The sequence below is a fragment of the Xenopus laevis genome, chromosome 8L (genome assembly GCF_017654675.1).
Source record: "Xenopus laevis strain J_2021 chromosome 8L, Xenopus_laevis_v10.1, whole genome shotgun sequence".
Lineage (NCBI taxonomy): Eukaryota > Metazoa > Chordata > Amphibia > Anura > Pipidae > Xenopus > Xenopus laevis.
The window spans coordinates 116,548,386-116,563,737 of record NC_054385.1 but is presented as its reverse complement, the minus strand read 5'-3'; the positions used below and the strand labels follow the sequence as shown (position 1 = coordinate 116,563,737).

The 15,352-nt window shown below is 40.3% G+C and overlaps 1 protein-coding gene across 16 annotated transcripts in view; it reads left to right on the top strand.

The window, feature by feature from the left end:
- Window positions 1-10,164, top strand: part of ripk3l.1.L (receptor interacting serine/threonine kinase 3-like, gene 1 L homeolog) — a 31,701-nt gene extending 21,537 nt beyond the window's left edge. For 15 of the 16 annotated variants that reach the window (XM_041573456.1, XM_041573448.1, XM_041573454.1 and 12 more), the window contains 3 exons: window positions 1,194-1,234; window positions 8,830-8,902; window positions 9,515-10,164. In XM_041573456.1, the coding sequence (XP_041429390.1) occupies window positions 1,194-1,234; window positions 8,830-8,902; window positions 9,515-9,711 (311 nt within the window). In that variant the 3' untranslated portion in view covers window positions 9,712-10,164. The remainder of the gene's footprint in view (window positions 1-1,193; window positions 1,235-8,829; window positions 8,903-9,514) is intronic. The other variant, XM_041573449.1, reaches the window with a different exon arrangement.
- The last annotated feature ends 5,188 nt before the right edge of the window (window positions 10,165-15,352 follow it).

Sequence of the window (15,352 nt, the reverse complement as noted above, 5' to 3'; positions counted from 1 at the left end):
TGTAAATCCATGGATTCCATAAAAGTCCATGAACCTTGAATAGTATTGTTTGTTAACTAGAAAATCATCTTTCTTTAGATGCCTACAGTAATTTATGTTGGGCCTTAAAACTGTAAAATACATGTTGCAGCACGAGGGCCATATCCCCTAAAATTTAGTAGTATATGAATTACATTTTTCTTTTTAATTTTTCTATTTCCATTTGCATCTCTGTAAAAAATAAAACAAAACTTACCATTCATTCTGGGGCTAGATTCTTTATTTCAATAAGGGGCCAATTCATTAACTTCGAGTGAAGGATTCGAAGTAAACAAAATTCGAATTTCGAAGTGTTTTTTGGGCTACTTCGACCATCGAAAGGGCTACTTCGACCTTCAACTACGACATCTAATCGAAGGATTCAAACTAAAAATCTTTCGACTATTCGATAGTCGAAGTACTGTCTCTTTAAGAAAAAAATTCGACCCCCTAGTTCGCCATCTAAAACCTACCGAACCCAATGTTAGCCTACGGGGAAGGTCCCCATAGGCTTGCCTAAGTTTTTTTGGTGGAAGGATAATCCTTCGATCGTTGGATTAAAATCCTTTGAATCGTTCGATTCGAAGGATTTAATCGTTCGATCGAACGATTATTCCTTCGATCGTAGTTTTTGCGCTAAAGGATTTTAATTCCCAGTCGAATATCGAGGGTTAATTAACCCTCGATATTCGACCCTTGGTGAATTTGCCCCTAAGTGTCTTTTCCGTCCCTCCCCATATTTACCTTTCAGTGTTGCCAACCAGTGGTTGGATGCTAATTTAAGGGCAGACCTAGCAATCAGGAGACCTTCAGATTATTCATTGAAATACTTAATTTATAAACAACCGACACGGTCCTCAGCACTATTATATAATACTTTATATAAACTAGAATCTAAATATAGTCTTACAACTGTCTGTAGTATACTAAAACTTAATTTAAGGGAAACCTAATTTTTAAGAAAGACCGGCATATTAATAAATTACTATAGAGAAGGAATATTAAAAGGGAGAGACAATGTGTTATAGTACTGTACATCACAGGAGAGTGGCGCCCTTTTAAAAAGTCTGTATATAGAAGCATTAGAAAGGTTCAGCATCTGGCTCTTATGCATTATACATTTCTGTAGAATGATGGGCACATGGACAAGACTAACTGTATTTTGCTGTGTTTAGTTGTAGCTGCAATTGATAAAGAAGAAAAGAAAAAAAATGTGGTGAGTTTGTTTTTTTTGTATTGAAAAAAAAAAATACTAAATGATTTTTGAGGTGCCAGAGGCTCACAAGCCACCCAAATGTTGTCTGTATGACCTGGGTTGATACAAGTTTCTCAGTGTAGGTGGCCATACACGGGCCGGTAAAAGCTGCCGACAGACTGAGTAGCTTATTGGCCCGTGTATGGGGGCCCCTGACGGGCTTCCCCGATCGAGATCTGGGCGAAAGTCGGCCAGATCTCGATCGGATGGGACTTACACTTGTGAAGGCAAAGCGAGTGTGGGAGCTGCTTAGCGAGTGTTGCATGTGATCGAAGTGTTGCATGTGAATTAAGTGTTAAGCAGCGTTAAAAACCTTAAGGCGTTGGTGTTTGCTGTGCATGCTGGGAGTGCTGGGTGCAAGGAGGGAGTAAGTGCAAATAACTGACTGCTGTGTGTTCTGTGAGTTATCTGACTGAGACAAACAGCTTTTTCTTTTCTCTCTTTGGGGTAAACTAGTTGATAGATTAAGTGCATTTACTTTCTTTTTGTGTTTTAGCTTTAGAGGTCTAAGGGGAACATTAAAAAAAAAAAAAAAAAAAAAAAGTTAATAAGGGTTTTTATTTACTGCTGGTAGCAAATAGCATTTTTTTTTTCTCCTTTCCCTCTTTCTTCTAGTTAAGGGGGAGGGGTTAATCAGGTAAATTCTGAACAGGCTTTGTGTGCTCTGGTTGAAACCTTACACTTGTGAAGGCAAAGCGAGTGTGGGAGCTGCTTAGCGAGTGTTGCATGTGAATTAAGTGTTAAGCAGCGTTAAAAACCTTAAGGCGTTTAAAACTGAAAAGGTGTTGGTGAGGAATTACATTTGGGAGACTGTAAGTACCCAGTGTAAATATGAGTGGGTTTGCTGGTATTACTCAGTGTGTGTCTTGTCACATGTATGTGGTGTTGGAGCAGCAGTTCCATGCAGTATTTACATGTGAGAGATGTCGGTGGGTTTTCATCTTGGAATCTGAGCTGCAGACTCTAAGGGGTGAACTTGCAGCACTGAGAGCATCGGCAAACGAGGGGGAGGAAAGGAGGCTCGCAGAGCAACCACTGGCAGGGGCTAGTGGAGTGGGGGGAGGAGAAGGGGCAGGCGAGGCTAATGAGGGAGGAAGGTTTGTGACAGTCAAGAGGGGAAGTAGGGGACAGAAGAGTAGGGGGGCTGGTCCACAGTTTGTCCAAAACAGCAAATTCGCCGTTTTGGCTGAAGATGCTGGGGAGGAAAACTCCGAACTGGCGTGTATGGAGCAGGCTGACTCTCGGAGCACCCCGGGAGGCAGTGGCTCTAATACGGGTGGTGGGGGGAGTGCAAGGAAGGAAAGGCAGGTTCTAGTTATAGGGGATTCAATTATTAGAAAGGTGGATAGGGTAATCTGTCGCAAGGCCCCTACATGCCGAACAGTCTGCTGCTTGCCTGGTGCTAGGGTTCGGCATGTGGTGGAACGAGTGGACAGATTATTGGGAGGGGCTGGGGAAGACCCAGCGGTCTTGGTACACATAGGTACCAATGACAAAGTTAGAGGAGGTGGTGAAGTCCTCAAAAATGATTTTAAAAAACTAGGTTCAAAGCTGAGGGCGAGGACTTCCAAGGTAATTTTCTCAGAGATATTACCTGAGCCACGAGCAACGCTAAGGAGACAGCGGGAGCGTAGGGAGATTAATGCGTGGCTGAAAGATTGGTGTAGGGAGGAGGGTTTTGGGTTTTTGGAGAACTGGGCTGATTTTTCAGTCGGCTACAGGCTCTTTGCTAGGGATGGGCTGCACCTCAATGATGATGGTGCAGCTGTTTTGGGAGAGAAGATGGCTAGAGGGTTGGAGGAGATTTTAAACTAGGTGTGGGGGGGAGGGTTCCGTAAAAGATTCAGTGGTAGACAGGTTAGATGAGATAGTGGGCAAAGAAAGGGAAAATGGGGGAGGAGATTTGGCTGGGGATACTGTTAAGGATAGGGAGGAGCACATGTCATATGTTCAATATGGTGCCAGTATTAAATGTATGTTTACAAATGCAAGAAGTCTGACTGGTAAAATGGGAGAGCTGGAGCTGCTGGTGATGGAAGGAAAATATGATGTGATTGGTGTGGCCGAAACATGGCTGAATGAGTCGCATGACTGGGCAGTAAATATCAGTGGCTATACTTTGTTTCGGAGGGACAGAGGCAATAGAAAAGGAGGAGGGATATGTCTGTTTGTTAGGCAGGATTTAAAAGCTCATATAAAGGAGGAGGTTATGTTAGAAAATGAGGGGGCAGAAGTCGTATGGGTGGAGTTCTTCACCAATTGTAAAGAATCCAGCAAATTAATTGTAGGCGTATGCTATAGACCCCCTAATGTAAGTGAGGAGGAAGAGACAAAGCTCCTAATGCAAATAGAAAAGGCTGCTAGTTTAGGTAAAGTAATGATAATGGGGGATTTTAATTACCCAGATATTGACTGGAGCAACGGTACTGCCAGATCAGTTAATGGGAACAAGTTTATAGACTTATTGCACGACAGTTTTTTAGCACAGGTTGTTGAGGAGCCTACCAGAAAAAATGCTATTCTTGATTTAGTGATCTCAAATGACCCAGAACTTATAGCAAATGTGCAAGTCATTGAACCCCTGGGTAATAGTGACCATAATGTTATATCATTTAATGTCTGGTGCAAAAAACAAAAATATACTGAATTTTGCAAAAGCTAATTTTAGTGCCTTGAGGGCTGCCCTACAGAGCATTGATTGGGGCATTAGGTTTTCAGCTAAAAACACAGAACAGAAATGGTTGTCCTTTAAAATGATATTAAATCATTACTGTTCTCAATTTATTCCCTTAAGGACTAAACGTAGAAGCTCTAAGAATCATCCTGTGTGGCTTAATACAGAAGTAAAGAAGTTAATGGGAAAGAAGAGAAAGGCATTTAAAAACTACAAATCTGTAGGGACAGAAGCTGCATTTAATGAATATAAACACTGTAATAAATGTTGTAAATCAGCAATCCGGAAGGCTAAGAAAATAAATGAAGAGTTAATTGCGGTGGAGGTGAAAACTAACCCTAAAAAGTTTTTTAAATATATTAATAGTAAAAAGATGAAGGTTGAGAGTGTTGCTCCATTAAATAATGGTACCAGTATGGTTGTAACAGATACAGATAAGGCAAATGTGTTAAATCAGTTCTTTTCATCAGTGTATACAATAGAGGAGTCTGGGTTCACAGGGTCGCTTAATAACTGCACGAATGGTTCAGCTCAATCTAGTCAGTGGCTGACTCAGGATATGATTCAAAAAGCTTTAATACAAATTAATGTAAACAAGGCTCCAGGGCCTGATGGCATACACCCCCGGGTTCTAAGAGAGCTTAGTTCAGTTTTAGACCAGCCCTTATTTCTGATTTTCTCAGATTCACTGTCATCTGGTATGGTGCCTATGGATTGGAGAAAAGCTGATGTTATTCCAATATTTAAAAAGGGATTACGATCTCAGCCTGGCAATTATAGGCCAGTAAGCTTGACATCTGTGGTGGGCAAATTATTTGAAGGCTTGTTAAGGGATCACATTCAAAATTTTGTCCTAATGAATGGCATTATGAGCAACAATCAGCATGGCTTTATGAAGGATAGGTCATGTCAGACGAATTTGATTGCATTTTATGATGTGGTAAGTAAGATTATGGATAGTGGGGGGGCAGTAGATGTGATATATTTGGATTTTGCCAAAGTGTTTGATACTGTGCCCCACAAACGACTGCTTTCTAAACTAAGGTCTGTTGGGCTTAATGAAGTCGTTTGCACGTGGATAGGAAACTGGCTACAGGATCGGGTACAGAGGGTGGTTGTTAATGGGACATTCTCTACTTGGAGTAAGGTTCTTAGTGGGGTCCCCCAGGGCTCAGTATTGGGTCCACTTTTATTTAACTTGTTCATTAATGATTTAGGGGAGGGTGTTGTAAGTAATGTATCAGTGTTTGCAGATGACACAAAATTATCCAGCCCAATTAATTCCATCCAGGATGTGACATCCTTGCAACATGATCTTGACAAACTGGCAATCTGGGCAGCTAAGTGGCAAATGAGATTCAATGTTGATAAATGTAAAGTCATACACCTGGGATGTAAAAATATCCAAGCCACTTATACCCTTAATGGGACTGCACTAGCCAAATCCATTATGGAAAAGGACCTTGGAGTCCTTGTAGATGATAAACTTGGCTGTAGCAAGCAATGCCAGTCAGCAGCATCAAGGGCAAATAAGGTCTTGAGCTGTATTAAAAGGGGCATAGAGTCAAGGGAGGAGGGGGTCATTCTTCCACTGTATAGAGCACTTGTAAGGCCCCATCTAGAATATGCCGTACAGTTTTGGTCTCCATCACTCAAACAGGACATTATTGTATTAGAGAGGGTACAGAGAAGGGCAACTAAGCTGGTAAAAGGTATTGAAAATTTTAGCTATGAGGAAAGACTGCCCAAATTGGAGATGTGCACGCTGGAGAAGAGGCGCTTAAGGGGTGATATGATGACTATGTATAAATATATAAGGGGATCATATAATAATCTCTCTAATGCTTTATTTACCAGTAGGTCTTTCCAGCTGACACGAGGTCACCCATTCCGATTAGAAGAAAAGAGGTTCCGCCTAAATATTCGGAAGGGGTTTTTTACAGTGAGAGCTGTGAAGATGTGGAATTCTCTCCCTGAATCAGTTGTACAGGCTGATACATTAGATAGCTTTAAGAAGGGGTTGGATGGCTTTTTAGCAAGTAAGGGAATACAGGGTTATGGGAAATAGTTCATAGTCCAAGTTGATCCAGGGACTAGTCCGATTGCCATTTTGGAATCAGGAAGGAATTTTTCCCCCTCTAAGGCAAATTGGAGAGGCTTCAGATGGGTTTTTTGCCTTCCTCTGGATCAACTGGCAGATAGGTAGTTAATAAAAAAAAAAAAAAAAAAAGGTTGAACTCGATGGACATGTGTCTTTTTTCAACCTTACTTACTATGTATGTTACTATGTAAAAATCCCGTTGGATCATGGCCGCATCTGTTCGTTGATGCGGTCCCGCGATCCGACTGCCCGTTCGCTAGGATCGGATTGTTGGGCCCTAGGGCCCACGATAGCCCGATATTGCCCACCTCAAGGTGGGCATATCGGAGAGAGATCCGCTCCTTTGGCGACATCGCCAAACGAGCGGATCTCTCTGTGTATGGCCACCTTAAGATAAGTGTTCATTTTTAGGAGTTAGGTCCATAGGAGGTTGACATAGTCTGAGTTTTTCTTTCAATTGTATTAAACAAGAAGGCTAATTGACTATCTTTGAATCTTATCTCTCTGTAAGAGAAACGTTTGTTAAGAGGTGGCAGAAATGTATTTCCCATTAGCTGATGGGTTCTCAGGTCCTCTTCCATAGTATGTCTCAAGAAACCTTGTTATTTTTGCCAGTGATGGGCGAATAAATTCGCCAGACGTGAATTTGTGGTGAATTTCCACTGCATGCAAATTAATTCACGAAACTGAAGCAACAGTTCGACGGGGGAAAATCTGCCTCGTCACCAAAAATTGTTGCGTGTATAAAAACTGACGGGCGCCAAAATTATTTTGCCGTCCATTGACTTCAATGCGTTTCATGAATTTTTTGCCGTTTAGCGAATTTTTGGTTAAAAGTTAGGCTTTCCCATTGAGGGAGTCATGAGAACTGATGTGCAATATACCCCAAATTGTGTGATGATTTGATCCCATGGATGCATGAGTGCTTGCTTCTCAGTGGTAAGGGAGAATTATGTCCGTTTTGTGCTGGATCACCTGAATGAGTGGCCCTAGCAGTATACTGCATCATTTTGTCCCAATCTTTGTCAAAGTGGAGATATTGCCAGTCCACTCTGATCCACCCATAGGGGGTTATTTATCAAAGGTCAAATTTTAGAGCTCTGTGAGCTTTTTTAGACCTCAAATGAACTTGAATGAACTTACAACTCAACTTTTTTAATTTAAGAAAAAACTAGATTGCAAGAAACCCGAATCAGTGTAGTCGGGGTGAAAAACTGAAATACTCGAATTAATAGAGTTTTCAAGGGAAACCCTCTTTACCCTATTTTTGCCAGTGCCTACCTTCTTTCCTTGCCCACTTTGCTAGTGTTTACAGTAAAGCTTTCTTCTGTTTTCAAGTACCTGCCTACCTGTGTGCCAGTTCTGTTTTCTCCTGGTGGCCCCTGATCAGGGCCAAAGAGGTCATTAGTTTCAGATACACACTTTCCACATAATTGTTCCAAAACAGTTCATATATCTTCAGCCATATCAACATATTTTACCCCAATGAATCTAAATTCGAAAATTTGTGAAATCTCCCCAAAACTCAACTAGAATAACTATCCCTCCTGCTATAGAAACCATGTCTCTTAGATATGTAAGTTGTTTGTTTCAGAAGTAATTTGTAATTTCTTTTTTTTTTTTGTAACATAATTTTATTGAGACAATTTAAACGTATACACATTTGAGCATTATCATTTTCTTACAATAGTGTTAAGAATCTTAGTTTACAGAAAGAAAATTCCATAACATAAAAAGAAAGAGAGTTTGAACTGGGCTGGTGAAAGGGGATAGGAGAAGGGTAGGTCGAGGGAGGGGATGAAGAGCACAGAAAAGAGAAATAGTAGTTGTTAGTAGCAATGTGTCAGCCTGCTATCTCCATGTTTCTATGATCCAATAATAGTTTTGCCTGTTTGTGACTATTTGGGCTTTCCCTTAGTACTGTTAAGCTCTGTCGGTGTTTAGGTAGATACATCCCTGAGTTCCCAGATAGACCAGACCTTCAAACATCGGTCTGTTTTGCTTTGTAAATATGCCATCCGCCCCTCAAAAACGTTATTACTGTTTACTCTGTTCGAAACTTCCGAAAGCGTTGGAGGATTGACAGATTTCCAGTTATTGGCTATGGCCAGTCGTGCGGCCGTGAAGACCTGATTAGCCAGTGTCTGCGAATGTTTGGTGAGCTAAGGGAATGGTCTACTCAGTAAAAATGTTAGTGGATCTTTTGGCAGAGTATGAGTAGTTCATGTAGTTAGCAACTTGGCTATTTCATCCCAGAAGTGTTGTAGTTTGGGACAGGTCCAAAAAATATGGAGAAAAGTTCCCTTCTCCTCACAATTTCTCCAGCAAGTGTTGGGATGGTCAGGAAACATTGTAGTTTGTCCGGAGTATGATACCAGAACATAAGCACCTTGTATGCGCTTTCTTTTTTTTGGTACAGGTCAGTATTTTTTTTGCATTGGCCCAAATCGAAATCCAATCTTCGTCGGTTGGTTGCTGTGTAAAAGTTCTGTTCCATTTGTTCATATACTGGTGTCTAATCAAGGAGTCTGCAATTTCTAAATTTTTGAGATTAAGCCCTTTTGTGGGAGGCCTGATAGAGCTAATGTTTCAAATGGCAAGGGAGAAATTGCTTTTGCTTGTTGTAGGTATGATTGAGGTAATTTGTAATTCCTATGCTTAAATAATTGGAAATATTTTGTTATTAAAGTAAATTAAACATTGTGTTATATTTTTAACTTTAAATATAAAATTGACCAAAATGATCAATAACATTTTAATATGTTTTTCTTCTCTTCTCAGCAGCCACAGGCAGTTGCAGCATTCAATAAAACTACAAATCCTATTAAGGATAAGAATAAACCGTCAGACAAAGGTAACTAGCATTTACATAAAGATACAGTTTGTTACATTTGTTGTAGGCAGTCATATTCTAAAACAATTAGCAAGTGGTCTTAATTTTTTTGTGTCCTTTTTGAAAAATCTCAGTTTTTAATCAACTGACCCTGGCAAAACCGGAATTCCTAAAGGTATTTTATTGCTATTAATATTTGAAGATGCAATAAATCCATTATTTTTTAATTCGGCCAAAAATCAAACCTTCCTCAAAATATTCAGTGGAATCCCAAACCAGTTTTAAACCATCATTGGTACCTTCAAATTTGAGAAAAAATTAATTGTGAACAATAATTTGGTACCCCAGAGTAATTTTCTTTCACCGTCCTTTAAAAAAGTCAAAAACCAAAGAGCATAAAAGACCAACTGGAAGTGTGTTAGAGTAGAAAAAAACTTTTACCCTAATTCAGTTCCAGTTTTTTCCCTTCAATTGAGTTTTCACGAGATACGTTTTTCTGAATTGAATTGCCTCTCAAATTCAATCTCGTCCATGACTTATCACGTGATAACCCTTTTCTCACTGAATTGATTCTGACCCATAATGCACCACTTCTGATGTTCTCTTCATTCATTATTTGTTACTTTCCTACAGGAGGGGCAATTAGCAATGCTATAGAAGCCATAAAGGAATCTCGGGATTATGACCGTATCAAACATTGTGCCGAAGACATTGGCAAGACTGTGGAAAAAGGTGGACAAGAAATTGGAAAAGTTTACAAGGACTATAGTGGTGAAATAAGCCGAAATAAAATTTCAGGGCTTTGGGAATCTATAAAGAAATTATTTTAATAATTCTTCACCTTACCAAAAAGATACACTTGCAGGACATGTTGCTGTCTACAAATTCAACAAACTGGCTGGATCTAGCCACCAATCCACATTGCATGTTCCCACAATGAGACTCTACATATCCTCTATGCACTGCTTATCTGGAATATCCAGGCACTAAAATAATGTGCTTGTATAACATACCACAATTTAATGATGATGATGATGGTAAGACTTCAATGGAATCTGCTGGACCTTGAATTGTTCTCACACCTTCAGTATGAAACAAAGGTTTTCAGAGGACACAGTTTTAGTTACAATAGATTATTGTATAACAGATTCCAAAATATATTACACCCTCTCCGAATACAGCACAGTGCCCCCTGGATATGTTTACAGTTACCATAGAAAATTAAGCAGCAAACTTATTTTGTAAATTCTTTATTTATAGATAGTTTTGTATTGGAGGCCAAGGGGCAAATTCACTAAGATTCGTAGTTGCGCCAGGCGCAACTTTGCCGCGCTTCGCCGCACTTCGCCAGGCGTAGTTTCGCCAGCGCTCCGCAAATTCACTAAAATCCGAAGTTGCGCACAGGGGTAGCGTAAGGTTGCGAAGTTGCGCTAGTGTTGATTCGCTAAGTGAAGCGAGGTTACGCTTGCGAAGGTTAATTTGCATACGGCGCCAAATTCAAATTTCAATGGAGGAATACGTATCAGCACTACAAATGCCTAGAAAACCTTCAAAACATCAAATAAAAAATGTATTTTGCCCTAAACATGTGCCCACTGTATAGGTAAGTTGCCATGAGTCAGGAAATGTAGGGGGGAAGGAGGGGAGCCCCAAAAAATTTTTCGATCTTTTTCAGCCTATCACCCATAATGTAGAAAACACGCCAGCGTTTTTTTGGGACTTAGAAAAAATGTTGACTTTTTTTGAAGCAATCCCTATCTACTCTATTGCGCTTCGCCGGGTCTGAGGTGGCGAAGGAAGTCTAGCGTAAAAGGTAGCGTTTAGTACACTGCGCACATTAGTGAATTTGCGTAGTTACGTCCGTAGCGAAAATTCGCCAGGCGTAAGGGTGCGAAGTAACACTAGCGAATCTACGCCAGTGTTCCTTAGTGAATTTGTGCAGTAACGAAAATGCCAAACGCTAGCGAATTAACACTAGCGTTCGGCGCTTAGTGAATTTGCCCCCAAGAAAGAAGAAACAACAGAGAGTCTATGAATGCAAAAAAGTTCTATACTGTTTCATTTGTTATGCTGGGGAGGCAGAGATAATGTCACTTGATACAAGCAGATTAAAGGGCTTTAAGGTTTTTTTCTATACCCAGACCCTCAGGTGCTTATATAGGAAGTTTGTCCCTGATTACAAACATAGCATTATATAAACCTCACAAGGAGAATCAAATACAAGCACCAACACTTCAGTTTATTTTCAGAAATAATTAGAAAAACTGTTCAAATGAATTCCATTGAAATAAGTCTGTTTGATTACTGATTTATTGACTAGACATTTAGGGGCAGATTTATCAAAGGTCAAATTTCAAATTGAGGTGAATTTTATGTTACTCTAATAAATTCGAATGTACTCAACTCGAATGTGAGGTTGTTTATGAAAAAATTTGAACGTCTAAAATACGATCGAATGGGAAGGACCCGAAAATTTGAATTGTGTTCGAATCAAATACTAACGAAACTCGAATTGAATTTTCCTCCGAAAAAAAACTTGAATGTCATGAAGGCCATCTGCCATTGACTTCTACATGACCTAGACAGGATTCAAGCTATTTCCATGGTTGGGGTATAACACATCTCGAAAAATTTGAGTTCTTTTTAACGCAAATACCCTCGAAAACTCACATTTTCCATGGAAAAAAACAACTCGACCTTTAAAAAAATCTGCCCCATAATATTGTTTTCATGTTTAAATAAAATATTCATGCCGACTACATTAAACGGGATATCACAAATGGGTAAATCTGTATAGAAATCCATATCCCTTTGTTTGAAAAGCCTTGGGCTTGAGAAAGGGCCTAGTAGGCTCGAAACGTTGCCTTTTTTGCATATGGGCTTAATAAAATAATTCTTTTTGAACACAACTGCAACCTGACTCAGTGTGCTACTGGCTTTCTTTTCATTTTTTTAAATTGTCTCCTTCTTCTATCTCTTTTCATTTGTCAGATGGGGGGTCAATGACCCCAGTAGCCAAACAATGATTGCTCTGTGAGGATACACATTTTTTGTTAATGTTTCTTCTATTACCTTTTTTTCTATTCAGGCCCCTCCTATTCATATTCCCATCTCTTATTCTAACCATTGCCTGTTTGATAGGGTAAACTAAATTCTGTTTTACAATGTAGCCATTCTGGACACTGCATGGGGTTTTGTGAATGACCCCTCTAATATTCAAGATTTCTAAATTTCTTGTGGAATTAATTTTTGCTGCACCTACTGTTTTGCAAGGGCTCCCAGGGCACTGTTAAAATCTGCACCCATCTGTGCTTTACAAGTCCCCTTCTACCAACATCTCCCACACCAGCAGCCTAAAAGGGTCCGCTGCCTAAAGGAGGAAAAACTGGCTCTCTAGCACACACAGAGCCGGAGAACAAAATGGGGCCTACCTCCTCAACAGAAGCCGGGACTCGAGTAGTAAAGGTACCCGGGACCGAGCTGGGGCCTGAACTGCAGGGCAGACTGCTGGCCTGGTGATGTGGGGCACCTTGAGGGAGATAGTGAACCTAGTGGTGAACAAGATGGCGGCGCTACAGTAGATTGCAGTGGCCTCTCTGGATCACAAGGTGCTTTCTTTACCACCTGCCACTGTACATCAATGGCTCTAATGTGGAGATTGCCAAAAGCACCAAATTCCGTGGCGTCCACCTGGCGGAGAACCTCTCCTGGTCCCACAACACCAGCTACTTAGCCAAGAAAGCCCAACAGCGCCTTTACTTCCTGCGCAAGCTGAGGAAATCCCATCTCCCACCATCCATACTCAAGTGAGCCAGAGGGACTATCGAGAGCATCCTGAGCAGCTGTATCACTGTCTGGGCTGGGAACTGAACTGTCATGGAGTGCAACACACTCCATCTGACCTTACTATATACCACAACATTACACAGCCACTGTATGCCATTGTATAATTAAATAGCCATTGGATACAATTATTCTCCATGAGCATGTCTGCACTTTATCATGTTCTTGCTACTGTCATATCACAATTATACACCCATCATGTCTGACGTTTAGCATTATTTACTTAACATATTACATCTGCTGAGTGTGCACTGCCTTGTCCTGTCCCTGCACTGTGCTGTCCTGTCTTGCAGGAGTTGCATATTTTTGCACTTGCACTTTTTGTCTGTTGTCGGGTACATCTACTGTATGTTGTGTGTAGCACCAGGGTCCTAGAGGAACGTTGTTTCATTTCACTGTGTACTGTACAAACTTATATGGATGAAATGACAATAAACTCAGTCTTGACTCTTGACTTGACTTGTACATTGAAGGGGAACAATTATTAAATAAAGTTTGGAGTTGTGGTGGAAAGCAATGGGCAGTGATAATGTAGTTCTATAAAAAGCTGTTCTTCTGATAGTTTCCTTCTTTTCTGTTATCTGGGCAGATGTGTCTCCAGGTGACTGGAAATATATAAACTATACCCTCTAGTACCATAGGTATCTGAACACTTGAAAATGGTCCCATCTTTATTCCATTAACAGACCCTACTCTTATGGGAAGGCTCCCACTAGATGTTGAAACAATGTTGGTGGGATTTGGTTCCATTCAGCCACACAATCAATAGTGAGTTTGGACACTGATATTGGGGATCAGACCTGCCTCACAGCTGGGGTTCTAATTAATCTCACAGAGGTCCGGTTGGGTTGAGATCAGGTCTTTATTAAGGTTCCATGTCCGCAAACCAATTCTGCATAGACCTGGTTTTGTGTAAGGGAACATTATTGCACCAAAACAGGAAGCCGTCCTCAAATTGTTGCACTTAATAGGAAGAATTGTCATGTTATGCTGTAACCCAAATATTTGATTTCACTGGAGGCCTAGGTCAAACCATGGAAAAACAGACCATTATAAACAGATCATTATTCCTTCTCTACCAAACTTTATCATTGGCATCATGCATTTAGTCAGGTATCTTCTAAATTAACCTTTGACAGATGGTAAATGGGTTTGGGTAGCAAAAACATCACACAAAATGGATTCTTATCAGTATGTTTATGGTTGGCTTTATATTACAAGAGTTGAAGAGACAGAAACATGCAGCAGAAGGCCCCAAGCCATGACATTTTAGGGAGGATAAGATTTAGCCAATCCCCTCACCACAACAGTCTCATGAAAGAGCACAACAGAAGATCCCTCCCAGGACCACCCTCACATCCCCCGCTCTCTTCCTGCTAGTGGGCGGTAAGGGAAAAAGGCATTTGCTGCAAATTGTGCATGATTCATACAGGTTTGGGATCTGTTATCCAGATTGCTCGGGACCTAGTAATTTAGATACAGTATTCATACCTGAAGACTACTAGAAATTCATGCAAACATTATATAAACAAAATAAGCTGGTTTTGCTTCCAATAAGGATTAATTATATCTTAGTTGGGATCAAGTACAAGCTACTGTTTTATTATTACAGAGAAAAAATCTGGATTGTTTGGATCAAATGGAGTCTATAGGGCAAATTCACTAAGCATCGAAAATACGCTAGCGACGCCTTTGCCGCACTTCGCCAGGGCGCCAGGCAAGTCTGGAGCAAGATGTAACGTTCAGTAAAATGCGCAAGTTAGTGAATTAGTTAGTTACGTCCCTTCGCCATAGCGACTTCGCCTGGTGTAAGGGTGCGAAGTAGCGCTAGAGTAGGTCCACTTCGCTAGCAAATTTACGCCAGCATCCGTTAGTAAATCGACGAAGTAACGAAATTACATCCCGCTGGCGAATTTGCATTAGCTGCTTCATGCTTTAGTGAATTTGCCCCCATGGGTGATGGCCTTTCTGTAATTCGGGAACTTTCCTGATAATGGGTTTCTGGATAATGGATCCCTTCCCATACCTGTAATGTGCACACACTAACACAACTTAACATGTACAGGTATGGGATCTGTTATCCAGAAACCTATTATCCAGAAAGCTCCGAATTATGGGAAGGCAATCTCCCATAGACTCCATGTTATCCAAACAATCCAAATTTAAATAAAAAATATTTTTTCTCTGTAATAATAAAACAGTACTTTGTACTTGATCCAAACTAAGATATAATTAATCCTCAATGGAAGTGAAAGCAGCCTATTGGGTTTATTTAATGTTTAAATATTTTTTTAGTAGACTTACAGTATGAAGATACAAATTACAGAAAGATCCGTTATCCAGAAAACCCCATTTCCCAAGCATTCTGGATAACAGGTCCCATACCTGTACTTTCTTTTACACTGGAATGTATGGGATCTGAGAAAGAAAAAAAACTAGGCTTATTGGGTCCTAAAAATAACATCCCAGTGATAGTTCTGCCTGGCCAGTAGTTATTCTGTATGTGGACAGTAGTATAATGTTATAATACTTCAGAAGAAGAGAGAAACATATGTGCATGCTCCATAATGAGAAAGAATGCTATGTGCATATAATAAATACACACATTAATGGCTGTCTGAGCACAAA